Source organism: Heloderma suspectum, chromosome 7 (genome assembly GCF_057233095.1).
Source record: "Heloderma suspectum isolate Gila_16-S chromosome 7, 16-S_ref, whole genome shotgun sequence".
NCBI lineage: Eukaryota > Metazoa > Chordata > Lepidosauria > Squamata > Helodermatidae > Heloderma > Heloderma suspectum.
Window position 1 is genome coordinate 33,036,371 of NC_139464.1, and position 20,220 is coordinate 33,056,590.

Genomic DNA, 20,220 nt, shown 5'->3' on the forward strand with positions numbered 1-20,220 from the left:
GTGTGAACAGGATGCTGGAGTAGACGGACCCTTGGTCTGATCCAGCAGAGCTCTTCTTATGTTCTTATGCTTGTTCACCTGCCTCTCATGCTGGCCCAGACAACAGCGGTGATAAGAAGGAGGAGCAGTAGATGCCGCTGCCTACTTACTCACTGGCTGTCTTACCTGTCAAGCAAGGAAGCGGTAGCAACGATGAGAAAGAAGACAATGAGCAAGAGCAGCTGGTGGCAACAACGGTGAGAAGGGAGACTCACTGAGGGAGGGGGGCCACTGAGGATGTCTTGCTCAAGGGTCTGCAAAACCAGCACTGGAACCGGCACTCTCCCCAATAGGCGTGTACTCCCCCAATCTGGTGTCCTCTAGATGTTTTTGATTACAAGTCCCAGCATTCCTGACCACTGGCCATGCTGGTTGGGGATGATGGGAACTGACATTTAAGACATCTAGAGGGCACCAAGTTGGGGAAGGCTGGTGGAAAGAATTGCAGCCATTCCCCATGGGAAATTTTGCATGGGCAGACCTGCAGCGTATACAGCTTTATTCAGAGATCTGTCCCCTGCCTTTAAGGGGAGCTGACTCCCAAGCAAATGTGCATAAGATCAGGCTGCAAGTCCCACTGAACTCCGTGGGACTTACTCCTGAGCAAACATGCCTAGGATCGGGCTTTATGTTATATCTCAGGAGAGGAGTTACCTACATGCCATTTGACGTCAGTGGTTTGCAAAACGCAGTAGGACCTCACGAAGTAGTATAGACACTACAGTATCAAGGAAGTATCAAAATACACGGCTATCTAGAAGTGTGAAATACTAGGTTGCATCAAATTAGTGAGCAGATCTGCAGCCCTCTCTCCTCCTGGTATTTTCTAAACAGGTGCAAAACAGTGCCATGGCTTTTACGCCTGTCCTCTGTGAGCTGAGTAGCTACACTGCTGCATAAGCATCATTCTGCACACACTGTTGCCTAAGCCACGTGTAAGTGTCATCTTGCTCAAATGGCTCGATCTTGGAGTCATATAATATTTCACAAGTAGATCACATTCGGATTTCCCCTGCGTGACACGGCAGGGCAACATGATCTCTTCCAAGTACAGATTTAAGAAATGCACGCGCTAAAAGATTTGCTGGTTCCTGGAATTCTAGGGTGGCGGCTTAACACCCAGGGCTATGAGCACTCTGGAAGCCAAAGGCCTAAATTCTGCACGAAGGAACCTCGTATTTTGTGCTCAAAGATAAGGAATGCTCACTCTGGGTATGATCTGATTCTTGTGTTCAAAGAACTGGGAATAGTTTTTGCTACGATTTCGATGGACAAGGGTAACTGACAGAATTCGGGGCACATGATTGATCTACCACTGGGCACCTTCCATCCCCATGGCAAGAGCTCCTGGTAGTTCAGGTGGTCTCTCCTCTATGCAAGCAACAGCCTCTCTCTCTGGGAATCCACAAAGACACGGATAGGGCTCCTAGAGCGCATGGGGGGACCTCCTCTTTTCATATATCCCATGTACAGTCTGATCCGCTACATACCTACTCAGAAGTAAGATCCACGGAGTTCAGTGGCACTTGCAGTCTGATCCTATGCACATTTACTTGGGAGCTGGCTCCCCTTGTGCTCCGTCGGACCTACTTCTGAATGGAAGTGTGCAGGCTGCATAGTGGCCTATGCAAACTTACTATGGTGTAGGTTTGTCTGCCCACATTTCCAGCCTTCATGTTATTCTTTCCCTTTTCCACCCTTTGTCTGAGGACTCAGCCTTGCCAAACTTTCCAAGTTATTTAAAAAGCCTGTGCTTTGGGAGCATCTACACCAGCCTTCCCCAACACAGTGTGCTCCAGATGTTTTGAACCACAACACGGATCAGCTCCACCCAGCATGGACAATGTTCAGGGATGATGGGTTTGTAGTTCAAAACATCTAGAGGGCACCATGCTGAGCAAGGCTGATCTACAAACACACACACACACACACACACACACAATTATTCACATTCCTTTTCCATAATTTCTTTAGAGAACCCAATTTCAGCTTCTTTTGTGCAAAACCTTTTATTTTAATTTTTATTTTCAGCAAAAATCAACCCAAGCTCTGCCTCTTTAAGAAGCTGCGGCCAAATTTGCAAAAAGTGGAACCAGAGCTCCCTGTCCCTTGTTGTCTGTGTAGACAGGCAAACTGATATATTTGTCTCATGTGGGTAGAAACACACCCTGAAAGGGTGGGCAGGAAGGCTGGCTTTTCACCCCTGCTTTAGGAGTTGTAGGCAGCACATCTCACCTAACGTTCAGATCACATTTCCCGCAATCAAGGTCTGCGAAGATGATATACCAACTCCGCCCCATTAGCTTCTAGAGAACGTCAATATTTCACAGCATCAGGATCCTAAAGCAGGGTTGCTATTTTTTACCCCCTCCTGCCAGAGGCAGTGCATCTTGACAGCCATACCACGCACACAAACTTGAACAGGTACACCTTTCCACCTCACAGCATTCTCATGATGGGGAGAACTGAACCCCTTGTTTCATATGTCACTCTTAAATCCACAGTCCCTCACTTAGAAAAGAAGGTGGCAACAGAGGAGTAATCTTCAAAGAGTAAAATGTCGAAAGTGAGAGATATTAGGGCTTAAACACCTCTAGAAGTCACACCCTGGGACCTGGAAGCCATTTCCCCTAACGTCAGATATGTGGGTCCTGATGGCTGTTCCTCAGTGGTGAAAAAGAGGCATGAACACAAGAGTCTGCCTTCGCTGCATCAGAACTTGGGATGCGCGGGCACTCCCGCTTGCTCCGAAAGGGGCTTGAGCCTCTTGTGCACTATAAGCATGCATGTAAAGAATCAGCATTAGATGTGCAGTATAAGTGAGCAGCAACAAGCACTGCTGCCTCCTTCACCTGCCTAGCTCAGTTTCCACAAAACTTACCCAGGGTGGAGTAAGGCTGATGAGCTTTGAGCAAAGAAATGTTGGGTTTTGGCCCAAGAAATCTGGCTGTCTGAGGATGGTACCCACTGCCCTTTCCACATACAGAAACCAGCTGGACTCGCAGTTGAATCTTCCTTCAACACTGGCAATGGGATAGTGTCCTCCACCACACCTGAGGTCAGAAGGCTAGTTCAAGGGAGCCAGGACAGGCTGTGTGGCATGCACAGCTCTGTCCTCAAACAGAGGGAAATTGCTGGGGATTTCAGGAGGCTGCCCCTGCTGCCTCCCCCTGCCACCTCCCCCTGCCCCCCGCATCTGCTGCCTGAGACAATTGCCTCACTCTTCCTAATGGTAGGGCCGGCCCTGCTACTCAGCCTGACCCTATGTGGAAGGAATCAAAGAGGGGTGTTCACTGTTGCAAGCACCCCTATTCGATTCCTTGTGATGTCCCTAATCAGAACACTGGTCCATCTAGCACAGGGCTGTTTGTTCAGACTGGCAAGAGCTCTCCAAGATCTTAGGCAGAGAAAGGTCCCCCCTAGACCTACAGTCTGAGATCCTTTTAACCAGATATGCTGGCAACTTAGCCAGAGACCTTCTATAGACTAACCTCCTGGGGTGAGGCAAGTGGTGACCAGAGGTAGGGCTTTCTCAGTTGTGGCTTCCCACCTGTGGAATGCCCGCCCCAGGGAGGCTTGCCTAGAACTGAACCTGACATCTTTCTGGCACCAGGCAAAGACCTTTTTATTTGCCCAGGTCTTCCAGCACATGATCTTGCTGGTTTTGAGCCCATGGATTTATGTATTTTGCTGTTTCAATTACACATCTGCTATTATTATTTTCTAAATTTCATGTTATATGCTCATCCTACCTTGTAACTATCTTTATTTTTTTTTCATTTGCTAGCCACCCTGGGTGTTTTGCAAAGCGAGGCACAGATCGTCATCATCATCACCATCATACAACAATAATGTTTTGCTGTGCCGTTATGGTGCCCCTTAAATGTTGTGCACGTTAAAAAGCACTGTATTTTTTTATCATTCCTTCATGTGTGCAAAAATGGTGCTATAGCAGTTCATTTCATTTCATTTATTATATTTCTATACTGCCCCATACTGCTGAAGCTCTCTGGGCAGTTAGCACAAATAAAAAACCATTAACATACATTATATAAAGTATAAAACCATTCACACAAGGACATAAAACAGATAACACACAGTTGAAAAATACATCCTGGGGCTATTCTGTAGTGGGCCCTGGCTCACATTAAACTTTTTGTGCTAAGATTGGACTTTGAGGGAGCAGGCTTTCAGGAAAAAGAATGGAGGTTGTGCAACACAATCTGGTGGATTATGTCCTAGAAACACAGAAAACAACCTCAATCTGAGTATTCTAGGAATTGCAGGATATGGTCTTATAGCCTCACAAATGTATCCAGAAAAGTGACTAAGCTACACTGTTTATAGTCCCATAAATACATTTGTTAGTAATTGTGTCATACGATAGAGCAATCCTGTGCATGTTTACTCAGATGTCTAAGTCCCATTGTGTTCAACGAAGCTTACTCCCAGATAAGTATGCCTAGCATTGCAACTGTAATGTTCTAGAGAATCACCTGTCTTTTCATCAGTTTCTTTCCAATTCTATTCCACCTTTTCCCAAGGGTCTAAATGGCTGCAAAAGTTTACAAAAGCTTCCATGCCTGGTCACCTGGATGTGATACATACCCCATGGTGTCACTGGGATGCAACGCCAGCACTTTTTTTACTAGCAGGGACACTGATGTCATCTGCCACCCCCCTCAGAATTCCCTGTTCCCCACTGAGCTTCGCTGAAATCCTCACAGTGGTGGTGGGGGGGGGGGAGAATTTTCCCAGCAACAATAGATAGTTTTGAGCTATCCCTGTTGAAATGCAAAGTATTTGGGGGTGACTTAGTCTTGAATGGGCAATTAAAACCCATTAGCTTTATGGAAGACCTGCTCCTGGCAGAGATGAAAACTGCTAGAACTGGTTTGTTGATATGGATCTACACAGCTGCCTGCATTTTGGGGCTCTCCTTGGGGGTGTGGCTATGGGACATGTCATGATGAACGCCTGCACTTCAAAATTTACCACTACACCACTGTACATACCTGTCACAAGAACAACCAAGAGTCTTATGGCACCTTAAACAATTTAGGGCACAATCCTATGCATGTTTAGACAGAGAAAAGGCCTACAACTCCCAGCATTCCCCAGCCAGCTTGCTGCCGAATGCTGGGAGCTGTAGGCCTTTTCTCTGTCTAAACATGCATAGGATTGTGCCCGTAAAAGATTTATATTGTAGCATAGAGTCTGCTTCATCAGATGCATGCCTAGTCCAGGAATGCTTATGCCACAATATAAACCTGTTAGTCTTTTAAGGTCCCCCAAGACACTTGGCTGTTTTTGCTGTGACAGACTAGCAAAGCTACCTCTTTGGAAGCTGCTATCTGTCACAGCTGACCCGGGGAGCGGCTCTTTACAAATGTGTCTTAAATGCAGGATTTGTTTGCTCCTGCAGACTGTAAAAAAAATCCCAGCGTGTGCTCACTCTTCCATTTTCTTTACCACTCTTTAAGTGATATAATTACTACTCGAATTGTCTCCACTACCGTTTTAACTTGTAAGCACTTGGATCAGCACTGTGTTTTCAGTTTGTCTGCTGAGACCGCCAATTGAACGAGGGCCAACAGAGAAGTCTGCAATATGTTTTGGGTCTGAGTTGTGAAACTGTACACAATTACCCATGCTCATGACCAGGCGATTCAACCCAATTCACATGGTACTTCTGTCCAAATACTTTATATATTTATATTTGCAAAATTCTCCTTTCTTCCTTTCAGCTTTGAAAAATCTCCCCCTTACTAGCCCTGCTTTTGAACGCTTCAGTTTTATTTATTTATTTTAACTGAGAAGGATGGTCTTCCCCAGCTGCACCACTTGGAAAGGGATGGCAGGTTTTCGCAGAGATGGACTTCATTCATGTCAAGGAGGCAGCTCCTTGACAAAGGCGCTTCATGGGAACAGGAGGCAGCACTTAGTCAATAAAAAGAAAATCACGCAGGCTTCAAGTTCTATTCCATACTGTCTTTCCCAGATAAGCTGGGCTGGCAGCTGGCAAAAGGAATGAAACTGAACTGGAATGCTATCCAGGCAAGGCAAGGCAAGGCTTTGGCAGGATCTGGGAGTCCACTGATGCTTGAGAAGACTGGAATGCTCTGGCATGTACGCTGCATTCGCTCTTACACATTGGTGCAAATTAATTTTGTCTGGAATAGGAGCTGGATCGTATAATGGGATGACCCAAATTCCTAAGTATTTGGAGACACATGCCATAATTTCAGTATGGCTGAATGCCCCAAGAAATCTAAGCTTATGAAGCTGCCAAATAGCGAGTCAGATCATCGGTCCATCTGGCCTGTTTTCGTTTTCGCTAACTCAGTAAAGCACCATGGACAGTAATGCCATCACTGTCATCGTCATCACCCTAAGTATCGTCATAGTTTGAGCTTTCCTTATATAACAAAGACAAGATACAGAGGAACCAGTTCATCTGCAACACCTACTTTTGTCCTTGGCCTCGGGGCAGGTGGATCACAGAAAAATGGGGGTAACAGGGTTTCATGGAACCACACGAGAGAGACTCTAGGGCATGGGTAGGCAACTTTTTGGGGCCAGCGGGCACATCTGGCAATTTGAGAAACTGCCCTAGGCACCACTACAAAATGGGCATGCTGCAGATGAACACATCAGCCTGAAGCCACCTGCCATCTTCATTTCCTAAGAATGTCTCTGAGTCATACATGTGGACCAGAGGCATTCATGGGGAAAGGAGATGGGAATTGCTAGAGGCCCTCGCTTTGCTTTGAAGTAGGGATGTACGAAAGTTCCGCCACGGATCTCGGGAAGGCCGAATGCCAGTGCATTCGGCCCCTCGAAATCGGTGGCGGAATGGCCCGCCACCCCCCCCAGGACGGGACTTACCTGGGACGGATCTTCCTGGCGGCAGTGGTGGCTCCGGCGGCGGTTCGGCGGCAGCAGTGGCCGGTCTTCCGACCGGCTGCCGCCACCACCATTTCCAGGTTTAAAAAAAAAAAAAAAACCGTGATAGGCTACGTAAAGATTTACGTAGCCTATCATGGCTAGATTTTAAAAAAACACCGTGATAGGCTACATAAATCTTTACGTAGCCTATCACGGCTGATTAAAAAAAAAAAAAAGTGCGTACACAAATGGCGGCGCCCATGGCCGCCGCCATTTGCGTTCCTTATTTTGGCCCGTCTTAGTCTACGTAAACATTTACGTAGACTAAGACGGCGAAAATAAGGGGAACGCAAATAGCGTAGATGCTACGTTATTTGCATTCCCCTTATTTTCGCCGTCTTTGTCTACGTAAATGTTTACGTAGACTAAGACGGGCCAAAATAAGGAACGCAAATGGCGGCGGCCATGGGCGCCGCCATTTGCGTACGCACGTTGGTTTTTTTAAATCAGCCGTGATAGGCTACGTAAACATTTATGTAGCCTATCACAGCTGACTGCAGGGACGCAAATGGCAGCGGCTACGGCTGCCGCCATTTGCATCCCTGCTAGCCAGCGGCCGGATGTCTGGCTGCTGGCGGAGCTGGCCAGCGGCTCTGCAGAATCGCTGCGGAGCACAGCCGGCCAGCCAGGATCCTGGGGGGGGGGGAGGAACAGAGCGCCTCCCCCCCGGCGAGGATTCCGGGGAGAGGGACGGAACGCCTCCCCCCCCCACCATCAGCATAATCCCCGAAAGGTGAGTACCTTTCATACATCCCTAGTTTGAAGTGATCCTAGCTGCCAGTAAGAAATATTGTTATTTTAAAAAATAAAAAAGGAGAGGTAGGGCAACTCAGCAGGCATCAAAAAAGGAGACCGAGGGATGTACTGGTGCCCATGGGCACCACGTTGCCTACTCTTACCCTAGGGAATTAAAAGCTGAATGAAATAAAAATGATTACATCATGCATATGCTAAGGCTCAGAATTCACATTACCATCCGCACTCATGTACCACTCTCCTGTTTATGAAATTGAAAAAGACATGCTCTGCATCCAGTTTCTTATATTATAGCTAACAGCTGGCCAAGATGGATCCAGGAGAAGTAATATTTACCTGTGCTAAGAGTCCTGGTTGGATCTGAAGGGGCTGAGCCCCTGGAGCCTGAGTGACTATTGGGACTGCATTCTCCATCCGGACAGAATACCCAGCATGTTTCGAAGGGGAAGTTTGCAATCCTGTGAAACGAAAAGGCAAAGAGTTAGACTTCAATTGCCTCTCTAGGAACAGGCACCTTAAATACTGAGCAGAACTGTGACAGTGTTTGCAATATTAGCAATGGTGTTAATATTGCAATATTTGGTGTAAATTTTAGGATTTCAAGCAGTTAGAACCCAAGAAATGTAAAAAAAAAAAGTGTTCTAGAATCCTAGAAACTACCTCCCCCAACTATTGAAATACAAGGAGGAGCCACCTTTGACAGTGACTCTCTCTGCCTCCTCACCTGGTCCCAGGACCAGCAAAGTAACACCCTCTAATCCTGAGGTGCTGTTGTGTTTGTTGGTGATGGGGTGGAGGAGAAGGGTGAGTGAGGATTTACTCAAAAGTCAATCCCACTATGTTTAATGGGAGTTACTCCCTAGTAATTGCTTAAGTTTGCAGCCTAAAAACATGGGTTATTATAGTCAAATACATTCCCACATTTTCCCTTGCCAGTGTGCCATGTTCAGTTTGCAGTTAATCAGTAAATGTTTAAGGTGCTCTTTGCTGGTCCTAGGTACTCCATCCTCCCCATCTGGATTTGGGCCTGAAAGACCAAAGAAAAGTGTGGGTGCATGGAGGGTACATTTTAAGCAAGCACAACTTGGGACATTGCACAATTCTGCTCTGAAAGTAAGAGATTAATTAGCTTGCCTTCTATAAAATTTTAATTATAGTAATTATTTCTAATTATCCACATATATTTGCATACGTAAGTTAGCATATGCAAATTTTTGCCATTTTTTGTCCTATGGGCCTGAGCCCGGGATCTTTTAGGTACTGAGCATCACCCCTGATCCTCCCACTGGTTGGCCATACGGTAAGGACATGTGGCAAACCATGTAGAACAGATAAACTAGAGCTGTGGACCTGAAAAAAAAAGTTTAGGAGTCCCCGAGCTATTTACACAGCCCACTCTGATGCATGCTACTCTGAAGCACCTCCCACTGAATTCGATGGGACCTGCACTGAAGTAACTGTGCATAGAATTTCTTAATCAAATACTGATATTTCTGCGGAAGCTGGACTTGGACACATTTCCAAAAGAAAAAATGTTTTCAATATATTATGCGCATTCCAAGTTCAAACAGCAAGGACATGTAGAGAAATTAATATCCTCAGTGGAATGGCAATGGGGATGATGGGAGTTAGAGTCCAACACATCTGGAGGGCAACAGTTTAGAGAAGGCTGTTAGAGGTCAGTCAAAGCTCAGCCTCTGTACTTTCCAGCTGGAAAGATCCTTCTTGTTTGGGCTGACATTCAACAGCTGGGATTAAGCAGGTGTGGGTTAATTTTTGTTTGTGTGTTTGTTGATATTTATATTTATAGACTGCCTTTCAGCCATAATGGCTCCCATGCTGGTTTGCAATAAAAACTACTGCTGAGTCAAAAGTTCTCTGTGGCAAATGTTCGTCTTGAAATTTTGGAGGTTCAGGGGTGCAAAAGGGGGGGGGGCAAACTACCGTAGAGATTACCACTTAATCACCATCACTATCTGTTTTCTGGAGGCACTCTTATCAGCAGCAGCCATTTCCCCCTTCCCAAGGAACCCCCCTCCCGAGGATCCCCCCCCGCCTTTGGAATGACACTTCATCTGTAGCATTGTTCCAAGGGGACCTGGGGGTGGGGGGCAGGAATGGTGGCTAACTTCTTCCAAGAACAGTGCCACTGGCTTCAGTAAGCCTGCTCCCTATGTCCCCACAACCAACGAAGCCCCCAGTTTTGGCACAGTTGAATAAGACAGTGAAATCTGGATGGGGGCACTATAGCTTAGCCTTAACAAAAACAAATCAGAGCAATTCAGATTTAAAATGCAAGCCTAAAAATAAATCTAAAAAACAAACAGAAAACAGTCTTAACTCAAAGCAGCAACACCAGGACATCCAAAGCAAAGTGCCAAAATAAGCAGAACACCAGCAAAAATAACTTGCCTAATCTAATTGCAGAAGGAGCAGTGAATTGCAGAAGGAACACTGCCTTCTGAGGGTCAAACTAAATGTGATGTTGAGAAAGAGGATCATACAACTGGCAGGGTCTTCAATAGTCATCTAGTCCAGCCCACTGCTGATGCAGGAAAACCACTACTGCAGCATCCCAGAATAGTGACCATCCAGCCTCTGCTCAAAACTAACACAGGAGAGTCCACCATGTTCCCAAATGGTCTGTTCTACTGTCAAAATGCTCGTACCACCAGGAAGTTCTTCCTAATGCTTAGTTGAAATGCTTTCTCTTGCAAACTGAACCACTGGTCTGGGCCCTACCCTCTGGAGCAAGAGACAACAAATCTGCTCCATCACCTATGTGACAGCTCATCAAATATTTGAATACAGCTATTATATCGCCTCTTCATCAACTCTTCCCTTCTCCAGGCTAAACATACCCAACTCCCTGCTCAAATGCATCATTAGAACCTCCATCAGGGTTTTAAAAAAGTTAAACGCGGGTACAAGGCAGCAATTTACATTGTGATCGCAGTACATGCCCCCCCACAACCCACCTACACACGTGTTGCTATTTGCCTTAGAAAAAAAGCTCGATTTTTGCTGGATTGCAGCTAGAGAGCAAAGGGTTAAAGCTTGCCCTCCCGGGTGCTGCAACCCTGATGAAAATAAGCCCCCCCCCGCCCCACCCATGCACACCAATTATTAATTTTTTTTTAAAGCCTGAATTAGTTTCTAATGACGCATTTGGCATCATGTGTAGTTTGGCCCTGAAAAGAGAGGAAATTATATGCCTGTTTTTATATATGTGTGTATTTTGTTTTTGTTTCTAGCAGCGGTTACCACCCCTGAGCTGTTGGAAACGGGTGGGGTAGAAATCAAACTCGAGTAAATAAATCTGTGGTGCCATTTTCCAACACATTTGCTCAACACAGCAGCTAAAAAAGAGACTTCTCGTCTCCCCATGGAAGTGCTGCCTGTTGCGAAAAGCCAGGGCGGAAATTAAGACACCAGCAGTCTGTCACCCTTTGTAGCTGGCCGGCTCACTTTGTACCTTTTGAGCTGAAGGAATCATTGAGGATAAAAATTTGCCCAAAATAGTCAAATGCCTTTTGTAGCTTTTGTAAATAAGACTCAGGGGACTTTTCAGGATTTCACCCTCGAGCTCTTTTATGTTATTTTAACCCTGCATAAAAAGGATAAAGCGTCTGCTGCACAGTGGCACGCCGAGACATCAATATCTGCAAAGGACTTTAATATCTTTGGATAAAAACAGGGGAGTGGTAGCCAGGTGGCAGCTGAGCCCAGATGTGTTGAGGCAAGTGCAGCTCTGGGGAAAGAGCCTCAAGCAGAAATCGGCAAAAGGGGTTGCCCCTCCCATAGTCCTCCAACCCCAAGTACTACCCCAATAACCGCCCGCACCCTGAAAATTGGCAGTGGCCACAGCATATTGTAACTCATGTATATTTATATATACCAGCTTTCCCCAACTATGCTGGCTGGAAATGATGGGTGTTGCAGTCTAACACACAGAGGGAACCAGGTTGGTGAAGGCTGGTATATACCTTTCTTTAATACATGTGTGATAGCTTCAGATCGTGTTGCCTGGCAATGCACTGGTACAACTATACTGATGAATTGGGAGAAATCTTCCGTCTCAGGCAAGGCTCTAATTTGCCAAGTCATGCCTTGCCAACTTGCAGTGCAATCCTATACATGTTGACTCAGAAGTAGGCCCCATTGAGTTCAGTGGGATTTACTCCCAAGAAAGTGTGTTCAGGATTGCAGCCTTGGAGGCTTAACCGTGGAAGCAGTTAATTATTCTGCTCCTGCGTGGGTCTGCCAAAATAAAATGTGATTTCCCCTAAAGGGGACAACGAATAACTTAGCAACAGCAGTATGTCCTTCATAGGTCATCAGAACCAATGCCACCCATTAGCTCTACTGCCAATACCCAAGCCTAAAACAATACTACCAAATTATCTATGCTAAGGGACTTTGCAAAAGGATATTTCTCAGTCTCATTATTAGCAAGCAAAACAGTTGTTAGTAGATATTCCTGTGGATAAATCTCTCAGATGCCATGCCCTTGAGGACATGCCCTTGGGCCTGACTGATGGTCTACCTAGCACTGCACTCATGCATGCCTCTGTAACACTCAGTCTACTAGACCACTGTTATATGCTCAACATGACTTCCACTAAAGACATTTTAGAATCTGCAGAGTGTCAAGAGTGTGGAAGTCTTATCTCCTGATGGGAGCATATCATCATCATCATTATCTTCTCTTAGATATATAACTGAAAGTCGGGAGGTATTTGTTCATCCCTTCTTGACGGTCTTCCCATTGACTGATTCTCATGAAACACACTTCACTGGAAAGCTCTTGACATGCAGGTTCCACAAATAACAACAGTTTTCACTATAATTAAAAGACGGGGGGTTATTTATGCCCATAAAGCTTTTTTTTTTTTTTTAAGCATTAGGCTACCTTCTAGAACAATGTACTATAAAGCTTTATTTTTAATATCAAAAAAATATCAAGTATAATTAAACAAATATAATTAATTGCAAACTGGAGTGAAATATGAACACAAAAAAGTCTCTGTAGACCTTTATAAACAGAGCTGCAGGCCAAAGAACAAGGATATGCCAGTAACATATGGCCTGTAAACAAATCATTAAGGGATCTACATTGCCATGGGTGGTGCGTGCTCACTGGCAAACCTCAAGATTCAAGTTGCCAATGGACCACAACAAGGACATTACAATGGCCACCGTGGAGTTTACACCAAGAACACTGCATTTAAAGAAGTTTTGTGAAGATAAAACATGTAGCACTTTGAATGTTTCAATAAACTCAGGGAGCAATCCTATGGCTGCTAGACAGTGACTAGACAGCCATAGGATATGCTGTTTTCTGGGAACTGACCTTGGAGTCCACACTCCGGGGTCGGTTCCTGGAAAATCGACCCCCCCCATTTCCGCGCTGCCTTGGAGGAAGTGCAGAACAGCCCCGTCCTCCGTGCTCGCAAGAGGAGTGTGGGCTGGCTGAAAAGGGGTGTGGCTAGGGGCATTCCAGGACGGGGAGAGCGGATCTGCCTGTATGACACATCCTACAACAGCCTCCTCTCCCGCTTGCCCGCCCCCCGTGGCTAGACAGCCAAAAACGGAGGAGGAGGAGGGGTGTGACTTGAGAGATGCTAGGGCACGTTGCAAAGCAAAGTGGGAAAAGTTAGGGGCAGGGGTCAGACATTCAGCCAGGATAGCCACTCTTGGAAGCCAACATAGGAGGGAGCCACCCTAAGGGAGGGGCATCACTGCAAAGCAAGTCTGGCTGTGAGGTTCACACCCAAACTGTCAGCAACTTCACTATCCTCAGGTTCGTCTCCTCTAATTACGGATTGTAGATTAGTTGTTTAGGGGTCTGAAGCAGCCTAAGAGTTTCCTGGAATCTGCATTTGTAAAGAGGCTAGTTTCTAGTAAAATAAAGTAGTATTAGCCTGAAGCTTTGTCTCCTTGTGGTGTTGATTGAGAAGGGGGAAGGATGATCCATTTCTGACAAGATGCACGGGCTGTGTCCTAGTAGCAAAAGGTTTTCAGATGACACAAGACCACAACAAAGGAACAGCAGACTGCAGTGGAGAAGTCATGGTGCTTACCTTGAAAGCCTGGAGGACATACGATGAGGGCTTGCTGGAAGGGGTCAGGACGAGCACATATCTGCGCTGTTCCTGTCTGTAGGGGAACACTCCTCTGGGCTACTGCGGCCATGGATGCTGCCGAGGGCTGGTAGAGTGCAGATGGGTAGTTTAGTATGGAGACCTCAGGGTTGGCTAAGGAAATAGTGGCACTGGTGGTGGAGGTGGGAGCCAGGGTGGTGGCCTAAAGGAATGGTGGGATTTAAAGTAAAATAAAAACAAAATATGAGGGAGATGGTAATGTTGGAAAAATCTAGGTTTTTTTTTTAAAGAAATAATCTAAATAAAACAACCAAGCAATTTTTTTAAAAAGGAAAACAAAGGTGATAAGGAAGAAGTACAGGAAGAGGGGAGGGGGTACAAGTAAAATGGAAGAGGCTAACGATGAATCAGGATGAGGACTTCATACACCCCACTGTTCTGCTTATGGTTGACAAGTGATCAGAAAACAGAAACACACTCACACAGAAGCACAGAGCCTGCAGCCCAGAGAAAGGGAGGGAGCTGAACGAGAGAAAGAGGGAAAGAGGGAAAGGGAGGAAAGGAGGAAGGAAGGAAGGATGTTTCTTGTTGGTCCACATATGAGAAAGAGGATATATATGTGTCTCTGTCATGTGTCAATGAATGTGTCGCAATGCACGTGTATGTGTGTGCGCATGTGTGTGTCTGTCTATAGAGGTGAAGTCTCAAGATTGTGCATCTGAAAAATTCATAAATATTCCTAGATGTTTAATGTCCTGATGATACAATGGATCTGTATGACTTAACCTGTAGCTGGTGGCTTGGCTCCCTTTGTTGAGTTACCTGATCAGCATGTAGGCCGTTTCCGACTGTGACACAGTTCTAACCTGGATTGTGTGGATCTATAAGGGCCTGATATTATGTGTGGAAGATATTGTTTGATGGCAGGGTATTTGTAAGCACACACAATTGATGTACCTTACGAACAGAGCTTTTTCTGTGATTCTGATCCCCTGGCATGTATGTCTCTGGTTTGATAACAGATTTTTTTTATTTCAAGTAACCTTGTTTTGGTCAAGGCTTTAGATTATGAATCTTTAGAATGGGGAACATCTGGTGAGGTGTAGTGAAATGAAGATTTCATTTCAAAAAATGAAGATACTCAAACATGACTTCTCTTTAAAAAACATTTGATAAATTTAGGACACAATCATATTGATTGTGCCCTCAATGATCGGAAGCCCCTGAACGCAAAGGCTTCCGATCATCCAGTGCAGGGCAGGAGGAGCAGCGGAGGCAATCTTTGCCTCTCCACCTCCCACTCTGCATGTTTCTCTAGACACTTTTTAGCCTGTCTAGCAACAGTGCTTCAGAGGGGAAGGGAAGGAGGCTGGCAGAGGCTCAGGATAACTTGTATCCTGGCCTCTCTGGTCTCCTCCCCTCCCCACCCACAGGAACGCTCCCCTTTCCCCCTCTCCAAAGTTGACTTTTCCAACCTCAGAGGGCAGCCGGTGTGGTTCTTTCTGCACTGGCTGCAAGGATTTGGGAGAGGCGGGGTTGGATCTCTGACTCCCCCTTCCGAGGTTGGAGTGCTGTCTCTGACCTCAGAGGGGGGAATCCCCAGAATCTTATGGCCCCTCAGACAATGTCTAGGGGCCATATGATTGCTCCCTCTTTTACTTCTCTTCCACCTGAAAAGGTGGGGTGGGAAAGAAGGAAATGTATTTAACATTTTTAGGGGACTATGTGTCACTTCAGTGTTCTTCACTGCACTTAGCCCAATGCTAGAACTAAACAAGGAGCATAGCACTCATAGTTCTAGCAGCAGTGAAACAAAATCTAGCCACGGCTTGGAGGTTGACAGCGGAGGAGTGTGAATGTCTCACGCACAGATCTCATTGATGCATTCAGAATTAGTACTACTTCAGAATGCAAGCAAGTGCTTTTAAGAACTCACCACCTACAGAAGGCTAGCATGTCAAGGGAAAAAGCAGAGGGAAGGGGATAAAATGTGAATGTATCCTCTGAGTCATGAGGGCTGGAAGCTTGCTTTACTCAAAATAAATAAACAAACAAATCTGAGGTGCTCAAGCTGCTGGATTCTGTGCCAAATACAAACATCCTATGATCTCAGGACTGAGGAATATACATAGCCCTTTCAACTGATAAGAGTTAGCTACATTAAACCTGTCAGGAGCAGGGAAACAGGTGGTTAAGTAGCAGACCTTGAGGAATTGTGCCTGTGAACTGTCAAGGATAGCTGATCAATACTGCACACACACAGACTCTCCTCCTAGACTACATAATAATGCTTCCCCTCACCTGGTTATGCACTGTATTCAGCTGGTTGTTGAAGGTCATGGTTAGGTTGGTTGATGTGCTTGGGGCCACATGGGTGATGAATGGTGTCTTGCTCTGATTCACTGTGTCATACATGTTCACCCGTCGCTTGCAAATCTCCATATTTTGGAAACAGGATTTGACACTATTCATAGAGAAAGCGGGCATAAGAAGCAAGATGGGGAACATTTGTGAGATGGAGAAAATTCACCAGATGGGGAAAATTCAAGTACTCAGTGCCAAAAGGATACTGCCCATTTCACCACTGGCATAACTACTACATCAGAAGCTTAAAACAATTTGAGAGATATTAATTCTTCCCAGGGAACCCTGAGAACTGTAGATGGTGAGAGGATCAGGGATGGTGAGAGGCAGCTAAGGTTTCCTAACACCAGGTTCCTCACGAAACTACAGTTCTTAGGATGCTTTTAGGGCAGCTGTGGAAATTAAGCTGGTATAAAAGAGGTACAAATATATAGTCTCAATGTGTCCAGAGGCTCAAAGAGGTAAATCTGTCAATTATCTGAACATTAGTTATGCAAATATCATGATTAACTAGAATCCCTTTTGTTCCTTGTGCAATCTCAGATTGTTCCTTTCTGTCTTGACCCTTATTAAAACCTCAAAATCACCAAACCTTAGCAAGTTTAAACATTTTAGGAATGCTATCTTTTCCCCCTTTAAATACACTATGGATCTATTCTGCATCTCTGCTACATTCACAATTCCTGTAACAAGCAGACTCAACAGTAACTCCTTACAGTTTTTGTACCTTCATTTGTAGCAATCAAACTCTTCTATAATGATGGTAATTTGACAACAGTTTGAATGCCATGCATGAGCACATTTCCTTATTTGTACAAAGTTTTGCAGCTTTATATTCAAAACGTGTTGTATTTTTTTAAATTTAAAAGCAAAACCTAAATGGAGCCAACAGCACTACTGCAAAAAAAAAAAAAAAATACTGTCAGCGTGAAAGAAGCTTCCAGGGGGAAGATGTCCAACCTCACTTTGGATTCCAATGAACTCAGCAAATCATCACAGCTGATCATCCAGTCACTTCTTAGGGTAGAACATGTTACCTGAAAACGCACAGCTGCTGCTAAAAATGGCAGCCATGTGTCTCATCCTCCTTGCCCCATATTATTGGCTGCCTCTAGTGAGGGCAGGGAAACACACTTCATTGTTACATCACAATACAAGGAGGAGTTCCCCTGCCCTCACCAGAAGCAGTTAATAATATGGGGCAAGGGCAGGGGAACATGCAAAATTCACACACAATGTCACAGCACATGTTAAGTGGTACTATACATTACAGAGAAGGGATAACAAAATAACAAAATTCCGGCTCCCATTTTCAGCAGCAGCAACCCTGCGTTTTGGGTAATGTGCATTTCCAACCTTAGAAAATCCACACAGAAGAGGATTCCATTACTTTCCTCAGCCACTTTCTCTCATGCCCCTAAGCCTCGCAGCTCCTGGCTGTGAGATCAGGAAAAAAGTGACTCCTCCTTTTTTGTTACAGGAGCCTACTCACCTACCTGCCTCTCTCACGTGTTACTGGGTAAAAAAGAAATCCTATGACTCACAGAAGCCAGGGAGCAGGGAAACAAACCACTGGAACAAAGAGCTGGAGACCTGAATAATGGTCTCAGTGCCCCAGAGCTCTAAAAGCTACTCAGATCTGGCCATGAGTAGCTGCCAGCCATAACAAAATATCAAAATATTCTTGCCATAAAAATTGCTTTCCTAGTATCCAAGCTCTGTTGGTAACCACTCTGCTAGGCTGCAACTCAAATTCAAACACTTATCAGCTCAATGGTACATCTGGCAGTCTGCCAACCCACACCCCTTCACCCACAATTTACTCCCTCTCCAAGACCTCCAACCCAAAGTAGAGTGAAAGAAGCCTACTGGGTGCTATGGGGGAAATCAAGCAAGTGCGTCATGGTGACAAACGGATGGTTGAGTGTTTCAATCGGCGTTATCCTCTTATCTGCATCTATCGTCAACATCTTCTTTAACAGATCTATGAACTCCCGCCGGTCTGCCTTTTCCACCAACATATCACTTCCTTCCAAGTCTGTTGTCATATTCACCTGGAAGGGAAACTGAATCAGTAACAGATCCACATTTCCAGAAGCTCTGGGCCCAAAGAAATCACACTCGCTCACTGGCCTTGCCCCATATGCATGTTTGGAATAACCTGGGGAAAAGCATATGCGTCTGAAGGCACATGAGGCAGCTACCTTGCTGAAGCTAAGCAGGTCTGGGTCTGGTCAGCGCTTGGAGGGGAGACCACCTGGGAACCAAATGTAGCCACCTTGAGTTCCACGATGGAAGAAAGGTGGGATATAAATGAAATGGATGGATGGATGGATGGATGGATGGATAGAATGCTAGATCAAAGGCCGTTGAATAGGCAGTGCCCTCACTTGGACGAGATTATGCGCTCTGACAGGTTATGCCAAATGCATGTAGGTAGCGGGGTCTGTAGGCCTGATGCTACTCCCCCATCTCTACATGTGTTTGACATAATGTGTGATCAGTCCTAAGGAGACCGCGGTGTTCAAAGTTTGGGAAACACTTTCCACATCTTCATGGCTGCCAAGTAACCACAGAAGCACTGCACGTTGCAGAGGATTGTGTGGCATGTTCTAGGATGTATACTTCAGTCACACACAGGACACCAGCCAGTTCTGTTAGACCTCACTGTCACTCTGTAGGGATGCACAAACATCCCCATGTTCGACTCAAAAAAGACTGGGGGCTTTTGCAGGTACTTGAACAACAAGGCGAGCAAGGGGTGCTTACACAGTCAAGCACCCCTGCATCGAATTCTCATCTCATCTCCAGCTCTGTATGAATTGAGACTAGGCCTAGAACAAACTGGCTACATATTGTAGGGGGAAGACTGATGTCAGGGTTGGATCGGAGCCCACAGAGCCCCAAAGCAGTTCTGATTCTGAGGAAGAGATAGAAACCGTGGGAGAGGAACTCGTGTGCTGTTCAGAGGCGCCACCGGAGGGAGAGCCCCTCCCTGCTCACATTCCTTAGAGTGGTAGTGACCCTGGCAGGCAAGGGGAGGGACAACTGGAGCTTCAGGACACTAGGCGCCGGGACAAGTGGAAGATGGAGGGCGCCAAGAGGAGGCGCTTAGCCCGCTTGGCGCAATGTCAACAGCTGCACCCCGATGTCCCACGGAAAAGGGGTGGACTTTCACCTCCTAGCCCTTAAGTTCCGAGGCTTCCTGCCTTTACCCTCCAAACAGAGATCAGCTGATTCACTAAGACTAGAAACCCCTAGTGGGCAGCTCTCTTAAGTTTCCCTCATTAGGCTCATGCAATTAGCATTAGTAAGCGTCATTAGGTTGAATGGAAATAAAGCCTTAGAAAAGAGCCCTATCGTCTGCATGTTGATTCTGGCTACTTGAGGATTTCAGAAGGCAGCAAGGGCGCTCCTGACAATTAATAGCAGTGGGAAAGCAGACAAATGTCTAGGGAAGCTAGTCTGCCACTGCTGATCTTCTTTCAGAGGTATACCTGATAAGCTTCTGAGAAACCTCCATGGTTCCCCAATAGTTATCCACATAATATACCTATAGCTCTTTTGGGCTGATGGAATAATGCATAGAGCTGAGCATGAAATTTGGAGCCACAAGTTTGGTAAATTGAAGCAAAACTTCTCGTGAGAGGCCATAGCTCAGAGGTAGATAGGGTTGTATAAGAATTTTGTTTGTGCTCGCAAAACATGAGAGCATGCCCCATTCAAAGCTCTGCCATGCAAGCACATTTCCACCGAAAACGTTTGCAAATTGTCAGACAGATGCTCACATTGATCTCATCGTGACTCCCAATTCTATTTGCAAAAATTTCCTCTGTAGACTGAATGAACCCTGCTTTAGCCTATGGAGGAAAGTTTTGCAAATTTGGTGATATTTGTGCAAATGTGGGGAGAACTGCACAAATGTGGGGAGATTTGCACAAATCTCCCATTTGGCCGCTGCTCAATTTGTGCAATTTTCCCATTCATGCAAGCGAACAGTGATCACAAA

The 20,220-nt window shown here is 45.7% G+C and overlaps 1 protein-coding gene across 3 annotated transcripts in view; it reads right to left on the bottom strand.

The window, feature by feature from the left end:
* HIPK2 (homeodomain interacting protein kinase 2) overlaps positions 1 to 20,220 on the bottom strand; it is a 214,092-nt gene that overhangs the window by 31,689 nt on the left and 162,183 nt on the right. For 2 of the 3 annotated variants that reach the window (XM_084809530.1, XM_084809531.1), the window contains exons 6-9: positions 18,081 to 18,265; positions 16,149 to 16,311; positions 13,827 to 14,049; positions 8,080 to 8,201 (exon numbers count right to left, since the gene is read on the bottom strand). In XM_084809530.1, coding sequence (XP_084665656.1) covers positions 8,080 to 8,201; positions 13,827 to 14,049; positions 16,149 to 16,311; positions 18,081 to 18,265 — 693 coding nt within the window. The remainder of the gene's footprint in view (positions 1 to 8,079; positions 8,202 to 13,826; positions 14,050 to 16,148; positions 16,312 to 18,080; positions 18,266 to 20,220) is intronic. The other variant, XM_084809533.1, reaches the window with a different exon arrangement.